At 47.4% G+C, this 14925-nt stretch overlaps 1 protein-coding gene across 2 annotated transcripts in view; it reads left to right on the top strand.

Moving 5' to 3' along the window:
• The window catches only part of LOC117964827 (protein capicua homolog), a 39372-nt gene that overhangs the window by 12798 nt on the left and 11649 nt on the right, over window positions 1–14925 (top strand). For both annotated transcript variants that reach the window (XM_059008922.1, XM_059008923.1), the window contains 4 exons: window positions 12659–12808; window positions 12942–13140; window positions 13782–13905; window positions 14076–14258. In XM_059008922.1, the coding sequence (XP_058864905.1) occupies window positions 12659–12808; window positions 12942–13140; window positions 13782–13905; window positions 14076–14258 (656 nt within the window). The remainder of the gene's footprint in view (window positions 1–12658; window positions 12809–12941; window positions 13141–13781; window positions 13906–14075; window positions 14259–14925) is intronic.

Raw genomic sequence — 14925 nt, 5'->3', positions numbered from 1 at the left:
TCTCCCTCCCTCCCTCTCATACTCACTCCCTCCCTCCTTCCCTCTCACACCCTGCCTTCTTTCTCTGCTTTTTCTTACTACAAACCTGTCTCTCTTTGAATTCAAATTGGTCTTTAGTACACCAATTAACACAGGAATATTAGAAACATAACATAACAGAGCTGATGTTGGGCGAAGTCATTCTTTCCTATCAGAGGGGTCTTCAAGGGGCTAATTGCATGAGCAAGAGACAAATCCACACACAGATACACTGACACACACATACACACAAACTGAGACTGACACAGGGACACCGACACAGACAACTGAGAAACACAAAGACAAACTGAGACACTGACACAGACAAACACACACACAGACAAACTGAGACTGACACAAGCACGCATAGACAAACACACACAAACTGACAGACACACACACACACACACACACACAGACAAACTTAGACACACTGACACATAGACAAACTGAGACGCTGGCACACATAGGCAAATAGACACACACACACACACACACATAGACAAACTGAGACACACACATACACACTGACACACACAGACAGACCGACACAAAGAGCAGCTGAGACAAACTGAGACAAACCCACACACACTGACACACACAGACAACACAATAATGAAAGTTACTGGGGCTGAGGTTAAATACTCTTACTGCGTCTCAAGTTTTCTTTTCAAACTTTGAAGTGGAGAAAGAGGATGTGATAGAAAAGGGTGATAAGGGGGTGGAGTGAGTCTGTAGGATAGATGGAGAGAGGTTTTGGGGTCCAGTGGTTAGAGAAAGGGGCTTGATACCTGGAGCTTCAAATCCCAGCTCAGCCGCTGACTCACTATGTGTGTGTGAGACCCTGAGCAAGTCGCTTCACCTCCTTGTGCTCCGTCCTTCGGATGAGACGTCAAACAAACGAGGTCCTGTTGGAAGCGACTCTGCAGCAGCAGCAGCAGTTGATGCACAGTTCACCCCCCTAGTCTCTGTGAGTCGATTTGGATAAAAGCGTCTGCTAAACGACTAATTATTAATAATAAAAGAGAAGGGGAGACAGCAGGAGAGGGGATGAGAGAAGGGATTCACTGACACTGTAGTGACAAAACGAATGAGTGAGCAAGGCAGATGGAGAGAGGGAGGGTGAAAGGTGAGTGTTTGCAGGATGGATAAAAAGGTTAGATGGAGACAGAGAGGGGGGGGAGTGGAGTGAAGGACTCATTAATACTGAAAGTGAGTGAGTGTGTAGGTTAGATACAGAGAGAAGGAGAGGAGAGGATGGTTGGAAAGTTAGATGAAAGAGAGTGTGTAGGTTGGATGAGGGAGAAGGGGAGAGAGGCAGAGTGGCTTTGCTGACGCACGATGTCATTGTGTGCCGGGGCAGTTGCCGTGACGACAGGACACTCACATCCCACCTCCCACGTGACAGGAAAAAAAAAACAAAAAAAAAAAACACGCTGACAAACAAGCACAGAACCGGAACACACAGGGTTAACCTTCCTCTGGAGGCCTGGGTTCCAATCTGGGATTAGTAACGCTGCAGGCTCACAGGTGAGACTTCGATATTCACGCTGTGGTGAGCAGCGGGGTCACTTCATTCAGAGCTGGCTCACCAGCGGCCCCCGATTGTTCAGACTCCCGGCACCTACACTACCCGGTCATTTTGAAATGATATACCTGAACAAGGGGAGTTCTGAAACCTAGGGCTGGGTGCAGTAGGGCAAGTGCCCTGGTCAGTCTGTCCCAATTATCCCCTCGCTCTGTGTACACACAGGTCTGTTACAATATAATACGATCATGTGTTCATATATATATATAAAGAAATACCTAGCGCTTGTTCACACTGCAAGCTGAAATGTTGAATTTCTGTGTTCAACGGCGACCTCTGCTGTCCAGTAGTGTGAACTGCGGCAGCACTGCACAGCTTTGGGGGAGGCTGAAGGATAGGTTAGTTTAATAAATCCTGGAAGAATTTAGCAGTAAAAAGAAGCATGGATATGTGTTGTAGTGTCAAGCTTGACTGTAGCTATAAACTTCCATGCTGCCTTCTCCCTAGCAAGTCGGTCAGACACACACACTGGTCCCATTTGGTTATTATGGGTTTCCTGTTCCCAGGGTCGTTGCCGTGGGCAGCGCTAGGCCAGCGGTCGCCGTGGCAACAGCAGAGCTCTCCACCAGACGAGTGGCAGCCCTTGCAGGGTTGCCGTGACAACAGCAAAGTTTAATCAAAGAAATTGGTGCAAAAAAAACAAAAAGGAGAGAGAGAGGGGGCTGTAAACAAGGGGAGGTTATATCATCCTACAGCTCCTGAATCAGCGGACATGCGGGTTTACACACACGTGGGGGTGTGTGTGTGTGTGTGTGTGTGTGTGTGTGTGTGTGTGTGAGAGAGAGAGAGAGAGAGAGCAGGGGCAAGCAAAGGGGGTTTAGAATCCATTCTCTTACCTCTTATTGGCACTAGCAGTATTAGCACTGACCCCCTGGTTTCACTGACCCTGATAAGCACTAACAGGGATGGAAAGAAGAGTCCTGTTTAATAAGAAAACACCTGAGCTTTTTACTGCTACACCCTGTTAAGGTGAAGCAGGTGAAAGATATGAGGGTCCAGTTCAGCACTGGATATTTATATTTGTTTCCTTAAAAAAAAAAAAGGGGCTTTTGTAAACTTGTAATATTTTCTTGTAGTTGGTTCAGTGCCGCATGTAAGAGAATGATGTAGTCGCTAGTCAGGGAGGTGTCGTAGTGAAAAAAAGGGTGGGGGGGTGCTTTCGAGTGCCACTCCGCTGCTTTAAGCTCTCGTCGATACTGTAGCGATTGATCAGCGTTTCATCCATCTTCTCTATTAGATGGAGCTCCCTGTATGAGGGCTGACGGCTCGTCTCCTCCATGCACTGCAAACGTGCAGCAGCAGCTCCCCCCTGTGGCCTTTATGTGTCACACCCTGACAGCTGTGCAGGGAGTTTCTACACACTGCAGGCATTGTAGTCCCTCACACAGGGTCTTTCTTTCTTGCTTGCTTTCTGTTTATTAATGAATCAGTGTGTGTGTGTGTCTCAGTGTCTTCAGTGTGTGCGTGTGTGCACTATAAACTCAGACCTCTCTCTGTACCTGAAGGGGTTAACTGGTCCTGCTTGTTTGCTACAGAAGGCGGCAATGCCCTCTGTAAGTGCCGAGGTGTCTGATTGGGCAGTGGGAGGGACTTTCTCTCTGCCTCACTAATTGGCAGCCTCAGTTGACCACACCCCCATTGTTTGCTGTGGTTTGATTGACAGGTGGTCCTGGCAGCCTCCCCAGGTTAACTCTTTGAGTGCCGGTCAAGATTAAAAGTGTGTCTGTGTGAGTGTGCTTGTCAGGTTTGTTTGTAATGTGCATTGGATCGAAAGGTAGGGAAACCTGACAGAGCCTGCCTTATTAAACAGAAGCTCTGGAGTTTAGAACAGGAAATCTGTGGCAGTATGGGTCTGTCTGAGTGTGTGTGTCAGTGTGGGTCTGTCTGAGTGTGTGTGTGTCAGTGTGTGTGTCACGTTGTGTGTCTGTGTGTGTGTGCGTGCGTGTGCGCGCTGGTATCAGTATCAGTCTCAGATGAGAAGTTTAAACAGGCTCTGGGTGTTTTCCTGGTTCAAAGTCTCTAGTGAGCAGTGAGGCTCCGTTGTACAGACTGCTCCCTTCCTCTCCTCTCATTTCCTGTACAGAAAACTGCTCTCTCTCTCCCCTTCACTCCAAACCCCCCTTTTTTCCATCTCTGTCTCCCTCTCGTTCTCTTTCCCGCTCCCTCCCTTTCCCTCATTCCCTCTTTTTTCCACTCTAGAGTAACGTGTGAGTCACTTTTTGTCTATTTATATCCCAGTGACTTGCATTCCTAATAAACCAGCACACACACACGCACACGTGATTATTTGGAAACGAAATAAAAAAGATACGGTCAAGGAGTTCATACAGGAATATGAACAGGCTTTCTGTCTCTCCCAGACTCCTCCCCCCACCCCCCTGCCGTGCTCCTCTCCTCTCCTCTCTCAATCTATCCCCTCCTCTCTCGGACAGGGTGAGTAATGCTTCTGCTGACACGGTGTCTGACTGAGCTGCTGTAATGTCTCGCTGTAAACAACGAGAGAGAGAGAGAGAGAGAGAGAGAGAGAGAGAGAGAGGGGGGGGGAGGAAGGAAATGGGTGTGTGTGAGTGAGAGGACTACTTCTGTTCTAACACGAGTAAACATCTCTAATATATAGAGGACAGCTTTCAAGTCACGCTGTCTCCCCCTCTCTCCCTCCTCCTCCTCCTCCTCCTCCCCCCCTGGGTTTGTGATCTCATTATTTAACTCTCAGTGACTCAGACTGACTCACTCACTAATAAATCATTCGGTAGCAACTTAAATTTCATGCCAATAGAATTTGTACTGTCAACTTATGGATACATTTCAGTACGTTAAGTTTAACATTAACCCACTAGTGCCACCTAGCCCCCCAGATTGGAACCCAGGCCTCCAGAGGAAGGTGAAAGGCTGGTCTAGTGCATTAACTTGAACCTGCTAGCGCCACCTAGCCCCCCAGATTGGAACCCAGACCTCCAGAGGAAGGTGAAAGGCTGGTCTAGTGCATTAACTTGAACCTGCTAGCGCCACCTAGCCCCCCAGATTGGAACCCAGGCCTCCAGAGGAAGGTGAAAGGCTGGTCTAGTGCATTAACTTGAACCTGCTAGCGCCACCTAGCCCCCCAGATTGGAACCCAGACCTCCAGAGGAAGGTGAAAGGCTGGTCTAGTGCATTAACTTGAACCTGCTAGTGCCACCTAGCCCCCCAGATTGGAACCCAGACCTCCAGAGGAAGGTGAAAGGCTGGTCTAGTGCATTAACAAGAACCCACTAGCGCCACCTAGCCCCTAGATTGGAACCCAGGCCTCCAGAGGAAGGTGAAAGGCTGGTCTAGTGCATTAACAAGAACCCACTAGCGCCACCTAGCCCCCTAGATTGGAACCCAGGCCTCCAGAGGAAGGTGAAAGGCTGGTGGAAGCTGGTGTTAGCCTGGGTCCTGTTTGCAGCAGTCTGGTGACTGAAGGGTTAAGTCTGCAGTGTTGGTGTCGTGTTTCCCAGACTCCTCGGAGCACACTGATCTCCCCCTCGCTGAACCACTGCACTCAATAGCAGCTCTGTGCTGCAGTGCGAACATAAACTGAGACACATACACAGGGACACACACACAGAGACACGCACCCAGTGTGTGTCAGTGGGTGTGTTTGGCAGAGTGTGTCTGTGCGTCTGTCAGTCAGTGTGACACAGTGTGTGTCTGTGTTTACCAGAGCAAGTTTATAACACTTACTGAGTCAAAAAGAAAGTCCCAACATGATGGGAAAAACCTGACGAAACCTACCTCACGAGAACACAGGCCATGTCCCTGTAATGCTGAAACAGGTATTTCAAACATGAAATCAGCGCGATATGGGACTCAATGCAAAGCTCTCATTAACACTATTAACCAGTGTGTGTGTGTGTCAGTGTCAGTGTGTGTGTCAGCGTGTGTGTGTTGGTGTGTGTGTGTGTACGTGTCAGTGTGTCACTGTGTGTGTGTGTCAGCGTGTGTGTGTTGGTGTGTGTGTGTGCACGTGTCAGTGTGTCACTGTGTGTGTGTGTGTGTGCGTGTCAGCGTGTGTGTGTTGGTGTGTGTGTGTGCACGTGTCAGTGTGTCACTGTGTGTGTGTGTGTGTGTCAGCGTGTGTGTGTTGGTGTGTGTGTGAGCACGTGTCCGTGTGTCACTGTGTGTGTGTCAGTGTGTGTGTGTGCACGTGTCCGTGTGTCACTGTGTGTGTGTGTCACTGTGTGTGTGTGTCGGTGTGTGTGTGTGCACGTGTTAGTGTGTCACTGTGTGTGTGTGTCACTGTGTGTGTGTGTCGGTGTGTGTGTGTGCACGTGTTAGTGTGTCACTGTGTGTGTGTGTCAGCGTGTGTGTGTGTCGGTGTGTGTGTGTGCACGTGTTAGTGTGTCACTGTGTGTGTGTGTCGGTGTGTGTGTGTGCACGTGTTAGTGTGTCACTGTGTGTGTGTGTCAGCGTGTGTGTGCACGTGTCAGTGTGTCACTGTGTGTGTGTGTGTGTGTGCGTGTCAGCGTGTGTGGGCGTGTCGGAGGGAAGTGAAAAGGTCCACTGAAAATTCAATGAAAAATATTATATTTATTACGTCTCCAAATCTCCTTTTTTTCCTGCTATTTTTTTTTAAGATTTTTCCTGTGTGAAAGGGTATCAAACTGTGTGTACTCTAGTCTTGGTTTCTGTGCTGCCTGGTTTGTGAATGTCAGCTCCTTCGTGAATGGTACTTCGTGTTTGTAAAAGGGTAACGTTGATTATAACGAAGATTTTTGGCAATCACCCGGTTAAAAACATTGCTGTATTCGATAGAGAGAAATGGGCCTCATTCTCTCCAGTGCCCACAGGGGCTCCCGTGGCCTGGGGCAGAACTGCAACTCAGCATCGAGGGGCACTGCCCAGCCAAGGCGGGTCCTCTCATGCGACTGGCTGGCCGATATCTCCTTCTCCCAGCAACATTCGCTACCTTTCACATCAATCACGCAGTTATCCAGTCAGTGTGGGAGCGGGAGGGCGCGGCTATGCAAACTCATTGTTTTACTCTTGAGTCAGAACAAAAGATCGGCCAATCAAGAGGCGCTAGCTGAGACGTCACAATAGACAGGATACCCGCCAACCAATGAGCGGCCACACCCCACAGAGTTGCGGTAACTCACAACGACCCCTTACCCAATTGGAGCCTGAGAACCGTGTGGCAGGCGATTTGCATATGACTGACATTCCAGATGTGACTGAGGCCAATCAGCTTGGAGAGCAGCGGTTGGCAGGTGAATGACTCCTCGCTTGGCGACCTATGGGAGAGCGGGGTTGCACAGACCCGAGTTTGCGCGCTGTAGCTGGTTAGGCGAGAGAGAGAGAGAGAGAGAGAGAGAGAGAGAGAGGGAGGAGGGGTGGAGCGGGTAACCTAGTTTAATCTTGTTTAGAAAAGCGAAAGGCGAGCTCTGTGGATATTGTGAATGCGACGCTACTACCCTGCGAGGGCAAATTATTATAGACACGATATCACTGTCACCTCGCCAGACAACGCGTTGGGACGCAACAAACCCCGTCAGACGTCTGCTGCTAGTACGATTACATTATACGATGTCGTATGCGACTGCAGAGTAGTATTATTCCTGTGTGCTCTTCAGTGTTAACAGCACTGAGTGGACTTGTTGGTATTAGTGTTATTTTACTACGGAGCCTGGGCAGCACGATTCTGCCAGCTTTGCTTGTGACTCGGTGTGTTACCTATTTATTAAAAATAATCCAGCCAGCTGCAAACAAAAGCATTGCAAAGAAAAGTGACTATTTTAATATTAATAATAATATATTTAGTGGAACTAAGAAAATGAAAAATGGACTGATTTAAAAAAAAAAAAAAAAAGAAAAAACGGAAGCAGCAGCTGAACACAGCGAGAGAGAAAGGAAAAGCCGCGCTTCACATGGTGTCTGTAGCAGGGATGTGGAATCCGGAGCGGAGGACACAACAGCAACACGCACTTCATTTCAAACACATGTGAAGTGCGCGCTCGGTGCTTTACCACCGATTTCGCTTCCCCGTTTTGTTTTGTTGTGTTGTTTTTATGTATATCGCCACACCGGATGAAGTCGAGAAAGATGCGTGTTTGATTGAAGAAGGAGGACTCTCGACTTCACTCAACGCCAGCATTGCGCTTTACTACGAGCGGCTCAGAATAACAACAGCACCACCATTCATTGCGTGCAAGTGAAACTGCTTACACAACATTAACACAAGAGACGCAGTAATATAAGAGAGATAGGAGAGATACGGGAACACAAATACACTGCACAACTTACAGTCAAAAACACCTACTTCTATAGGGATCGGGCAACACCCGTGACAGAATATCATTAACCAGTTCACTTCATTACTGTTGTTATTAGTGTGCAGGATCTTTGAAACCCAATTGGACTTCTCAATTTCTGGAGAGCTTAGTGGGGTAGCTCGAGTTTTCTAATATAGTGCGTGTTATTATTACCCATGATAATGTATGCTAGGTCATTCCAGACTAAACCTGTGAGTTTAGCTTAGCGAGCACAGGGGCTGTGTTCTGTTGAAATTGATGCGATGTTTGTGTTGTCCTGTAGTATAGTACGGGGGTATCTGAGGTGATTCACAGTATGTTAATACGGTAATACGCGTATCGATGATACTGTAGTACATTGAGGTTGTGTCTACTACTGGTAAATACGGTAAAGCATTGGCGATTGGTTTAAGTTTCTTCATGTTGTTTACGACTTGTAATATGTAATGTACACGGTCGTTGTGTTTGTATTGACTTTGTAACGCTTTGAAAAAGGCCAGTATTGCTACGGTTGAACTGTGATTAATAATAATACTTGCCGTGTCATTGATTATTATTATTATTATTATTATTATTATTATTATTATTATTATTATTATTCGAGGTTTTTATTTAGAGACTTTCTTTTGAGGAAAGCACTTTGTTGTTTAAAAACAACATTAAGGAGAGACGGTTTGTTGACTTTATTACGAGGTGTGTGTGTGTGTGTGATTGAGCTGTGCTCGCTGTGCTATTGATTGGTGATCGGTGATTGAGCTGTGTTCGCTGTGTTATTGATTGGTGATCGGTGATTGAGCTGTGTTCGCTGTGTTATTGATTGGTGATTGGTGATTGAGCTGTGCTCGCTGTGTTATTGATTGGTGATCGGTGATTGGAATTGCAGGTTCCAGGCTGGGGAGCTGCCTTGTGTGAAGTTACAGCCTGCTTGTATAGAGGTTACTTTCGGGAAAGTGTTTAGCAGTTGGTTATAAGGATTGGGAGGTCGGTTGATCAGTACTGTTAGCATCGTCAATGTAAACAAACAAACCCCGAATCCAAGCCGTGTTTTGAGTTGTCTGTGTAATAGTTTTGCTGTTTGGTTATTGCAATTGAAAATCGCATTTTGGTGTCGCATAAACGTTAAAGCAGTGAAGGGTAACACACCCTTGTATATATATATATATATATATACTGTACTTGTGTATCTGTGAACACACGCTCACTCACAAGTACAAACAGTGTTGGGGTTTTTCGGTTTCTCCAGGCTGTTAATTCCGTGTTGCTTGTTTGGTTTTGTTTACTAGATGTTTCTATGTGAATTGTGATGCGATTGCTTGCTCTGTAGTCGAGGTGGTACGTCTTGATTTAGACATTGAAGGGTAAATGAAACTTGTGAGCAGTGGTGGTTTTGTGTGTGAATGTTACCGACGGGCATCGCAAGGCTTTGTTATCGCTGCGAATATCGTTTCTGTTTCTCTTCGAGTTAGTGTGGGAGCGCGTAAAAGAACACGTTGTTTACTTACTGTGTCGGTGATTTTTAATTTTCTATTATTATTATTTACTATTACGACTGCTGAGTCGCCTGAGCGGTTTAAATACCGATATTAATGTGCATTCGAGTTACGTACATCCGCCCCTTTGCGATTTAGGCGAGGCCAAGGATGAGAGTCAGGCCTACTTAACCCTTTCCAGACCGCACTCGACTCTACCTCAAATAATAACAACACAGCAAAACGGGGAGGGGAAAACGAACATGGACACGGATAGAAAGGAAAAACAACCCATTTCTGGACAAACATCGAAGCTTTAATATTCCAGTGTTTGGGTATTTACTGTGGTAATCAGTGGCTCAGTCTGTAATAGGCTCAGCTATTGTCCATTCATTCTTATCTACATAACAACAACACGGAAGAAAACCAAAAAAAAAAACAAGACTGGACTTCTCATTCATATATTTATTATCACAAGAAGATGGATGCGCGCTTTGGAGAATCATCATCATCATTATTATTACTGGTTTTATTTATAAAATAAAAGGATAAATGAACACGGCTCGTGACAGCACTTTACATATGAAAACATACGCCTCCTTGTGTCAGTTATCATCATTGAATACATTCAAAAACAATTCAAAACCGAAATATTATAAAACCAAGACACAGATGTAATTCTCTGTGAATCAGCGCCTTATCAATTACAGTATTGTTTAAATAAATACAACGGAAACGTCTCTACAAAACCATGTTTTCATCGGAAACGCCGCCGTGTCTACGTCAAGGTCTCAGCATGTTTGGTACGTATTATTGTTTTTAATAGTATTCTTATTCTGTGATAAATTGTGTTCGGTACGTAGAACTGTTACAGAGAATTCAGTCTTCGTGCCTCAAGCCTGCCCTGGACTGGAGGGAGCACCCTTTCTCTTAAGGGGTGAGGGAGGGAGGGAGGGAGCAGTTCAGTCTCTGTGCCTCAAGCCTGCCCTGGACTGGAGGGAGCACCCTTTCTCTTAGGGGGGTGAGTGAGGGAGGGAGCAGTTCAGTCTCTGTGCCTCAAGCCTGCCCTGGACTGGAGGGAGCACCCTTTCTCTTAAGGGGTGAGGGAGGGAGGGAGGGAGGGAGCAGTTCAGTCTCTGTGCCTCAAGCCTGCCCTGGACTGGAGGGAGCACCCTTTCTCTTAGGGGGGTGAGTGAGGGAGGGAGCAGTTCAGTCTCCATGCCTCAAGCCTGCCCTGGACTGGAGGGAGCACCCTTTCTCTTAGGGGGATGATTGAGGGAGGGAGGGAGCAGTTCAGTCTCTGTACCTCAAGCCTGCTCTGGACTGGAGGGAGCACCCTTTCTCTTAGGGGGATGATTGAGGGAGGGAGGGAGCAGTTCAGTCTCTGTGCCTCAAGCCTGCCCTGGACTGGAGGGAGCACCCTTTCTCTTAGGGGGATGATTGAGGGAGGGAGGGAGCAGTTCAGTCTCTGTACCTCAAGCCTGCCCTGGACTGGAGGGAGCACCCTTTCTCTTAGGGGGATGATTGAGGGAGGGAGGGAGCAGTTCAGTCTCTGTACCTCAAGCCTGCTCTGGACTGGAGGGAGCACCCTTTCTCTTAGGGGGATGATTGAGGGAGGGAGGGAGCAGTTCAGTCTCTGTACCTCAAGCCTGCTCTGGACTGGAGGGAGCACCCTTTCTCTTAGGGGGATGATTGAGGGAGGGAGGGAGCAGTTCAGTCTCTGTGCCTCAAGCCTGCCCTGGACTGGAGGGAGCACCCTTTCTCTTAGGGGGATGATTGAGGGAGGGAGGGAGCAGTTCAGTCTCTGTACCTCAAGCCTGCCCTGGACTGGAGGGAGCCCCCTTTCTCTTAGGGGGGTGAGGGAGGGAGCATCCTGTCTATCCGCTGAGCTGAATTGTGTAATTTATAAGTCTTAACAAGTTCCTTCTCATTTTGCTGAATAATATTCTGTCACAACTCAAGATAAGTTAAGCAAGTCTGCAGAAATATATGTAGTGTCGGGTGCTGTACAACAGAAGCAGGTATCCACTGCAGAATGCCTGTCTACAAGTGGGCTTACTGGCCACTCTGATCTAGAGTGGGTGAAAATCAGCTTGTGTCTCACACACAGCACGCTGGGCTAGGTTTAGGAATAATAATGAAACTAAAAAAGCACATCTTAATGTGATGTCATTTTGATCTGCTACAGAGGGCTGTATCGCATCAATATCAGGGTCTAGTGCTATATATTATAAAGACATTTCAGAGGGCTGGATCTCATCAATATCAGGGTCTAGTGCTGTATATTATAAAGACATTTCAGAGGGCTGGATCGCATCAATATCAGGGTCTAGTGCTGTATATTATAAAGACATTTCAGAGGGCTGGATCGCATCAATATCAGGGTCTAGTGCTATATATTAAAGACATTTCAGAGGGCTGGATCGCATCAATATCAGGGTCTAGTGCTATATATTATAAAGACATTTCAGAGGGCTGGATCACATCAATACCAGGGTCTAGAGCTATATATTATAAAGACATTTCAGAGGGCTATATTGCATCAGTATCAGGGTCTAGTGCTATATATTATAAAGACATTTCAGAAGGCTGGATCTCATCAATATCAGGGTCTAGTGCTATATATTATAAAGACATTTCAGAGGGCTGTATCGCATCAATATCAGGGTCTAGTGCTGTATATTATAAAGACATTTCAGAGGGCTGGATCTCATCAATATCAGGGTCTAGTGCTGTATATTATAAAGACATTTCAGAGGGCTGGATCTCATCAATATCAGGGTCTAGTGCTATATATTATAAAGACATTTCAGAGGGCTGGATCGCATCAATATCAGGGTCTAGCGCTATATATTATAAAGACATTTCAGGGGGCTGGATCTCATCAATATCAGGGTCTAGTGCTATATATTATAGACATTTCAGAAGGCTGGATCGCATCAATATCACGGTCTGCTGTATCTCATGTATAAGGAGATTCAGTATTAATTTGGTTCTGAAACCATGTGTTGAGTTTTATTTCTATCAGTTCCCAGTTCCCTTGCTGTGAAAAGGGAACTAATATTGTGCGCTGACACAACTGGCTGATTTAAGCAGACATAAGCAGTAAGAGACCGAGTCAAGCAGACCAGCGTTTGGGCTCCAGTGCCTTCATCAGTGTTATTGACACTAGACGAGACCGAGTGAAGCAGACAGAGTGCACGAGATGACACCTCTTATAATGAGAGCTGCACATACTACCTTGAAGTGACCCTCTCTTCCTCCGTGTGTGTTTGTGACCTGTGTGTGTGTTTTTAAATTCTGTTTATCTGCAGTTTGGACCAATGTCGAGCCGCGCTCGGTCCCGGTCTTTCATTGGCACTCATTGGTCCCCTTCCTGGCTCCCAGCCAATCGGAATCCTCCGTCCAGTCCTCAGAGGGGCAGCAGGTTGTCAATCACCCTCCCCCACCCAATCAGAATAAAGGTGAGTGATCCTACAGAACACGCCTAATATAGGACATTAAAATCAGTAAAGAAATGTAATATTCGGAAAATATATATGGTATAAAGTGTTTGTAAATAACCCCCTTTCTCTCCTTCCTCTCTCTCTGTTTCAGATCCTCCCCAATCCTGTGTGGTCCCAGTGCCGGAGCCCAGCACTACCACTGCTCCCAGTCTGGGAGGGGACCCAGAGAAGCGCCCCCCTCCCAGTCCGAGCCCCAGCGAGGCCCCACCTCGAGAGGAGCAGACCCCCCCTGCCAGAGATGGGGGGGCAGCAGGGGGGGACAGTGAGACGGAGAGCGATGCAGACGACCCGTCAGTATATACACATTGAAATACATAAACACTGATCTATACACATTGAAATATATAAACACTGAGCTATACACATTGAAATACACAGACACTGATCTATACACATTGAAATACATAGACACTGATCTATACACATTGAAATACATAGACACTGATCTATACACATTGAAATACATAGACACTGATCTATACACATTGAAATACATAAACACTGATCTATACACATTGAAATACATAGACACTGATCTATACACGTTGAAATACATAAACACTGATCTATACACATTGAAATACACAGACACTGATCTATACACATTGAAATACATAAACACTGATCTATACACATTGAAATACATAGACACTGATCTATACACATTGAAATACATAAACACTGATCTATACACATTGAAATACATAGACACTGAGCTATACACATTGAAATACACAGACACTGATCTATACACATTGAAATACATAAACACTGATCTATACACATTGAAATACACAGACACTGAGCTATACACATTGAAATACATAGACACTGATGCATACACACACACACACACACACACACACACACACACACAGTGAGTTATCGGTTGATTTGTTTTGTTTCTTCCTGTCTCTGTTCTTGCTGTCAGGTTCTTCTCCAGCGTTATCCCTGAGATGCCCCTGTCTGTGCCCCCGGTGAAGAGGAGGACCCAGTCCCTCAGCGCCCTGCCCAAGGACAGGGACTGCGACAAGGATGGCAGGAGCCCGGGCAAGGTGAGGGGAGGACAGGGAGAGGAGAGGAGGAAGGGGGAGGAGAGGAGGGGAGGGGAGGGGAGGACAGGGAGAGGAGAGGAGAGGAGAGGAGGAAGGGAGAGTGCTTGTGTGTGGATTTTGCTTTTTTGTTCTCCCCGCCCTCCTCTCACTCCCTCTCATGTCACTCTCAGAGGGAGAAGGATCACATCCGGCGGCCGATGAACGCCTTCATGATCTTCAGCAAGCGGCACCGCGCCCTGGTGCACCAACGACACCCCAACCAGGACAACCGCACCGTCAGCAAGATCTTGGGGGAGTGGTGGTACGCACTGGGGCCCAAGGAGAAGCAGAAATACCACGACCTCGCCTTCCAGGTAACCAGAAACACACTCGCCTGAGACCAGAAACACACTCGCCTGAGACCAGAAACACGCTCGCCTGAGACCAGAAACACGCTCGCCTGAGACCAGAAACACGCTCGCCTGAGACCAGAAACACGCTCGCCTGAGACCAGAAACACGCTCGCCTGAGACCAGAAACACGCTCGCCTGAGACCAGAAACACGCTCGCCTGAGACCAGAAACACGCTCGCCTGAGACCAGAAACACGCTCGCCTGAGACCAGAAACACGCTCGCCTGAGACCAGAAACACGCTCGCCTGAGACCAGAAACACGCTCGCCTGAGACCAGAAACACGCTCGCCTGAGACCAGAAACACGCTCGCCTGAGACCAGAAACACGCTCGCCTGAGACCAGAAACACGCTCGCCTGAGACCAGAAACACGCTCGCCTGAGACCAGAAACACGCTCGCCTGAGACCAGAAACACGCTCGCCTGAGACCCAGAAACACGCTCGCCTGAGACCAGAAACACGCTCGCCTGAGACCAGAAACACGCTCGCCTGAGACCAGAAACACGCTCGCCTGAGACCAGAAACACGCTCGCCTGAGACCAGAAACACGCTCGCCTGAGACCAGAAACACGCTCGCCTGAGACCAGAAACACGCTCGCCTGAGACCAGAAACACGCTCGCCTGAGACC

The sequence above is a fragment of the Acipenser ruthenus genome, chromosome 38 (assembly GCF_902713425.1).
Source record: "Acipenser ruthenus chromosome 38, fAciRut3.2 maternal haplotype, whole genome shotgun sequence".
NCBI classification, from domain to species: Eukaryota; Metazoa; Chordata; class Actinopteri; order Acipenseriformes; family Acipenseridae; genus Acipenser; species Acipenser ruthenus.
Note: the sequence above shows the minus strand (reverse complement) of the source record. Positions and strands in the feature narration are given on the sequence as shown.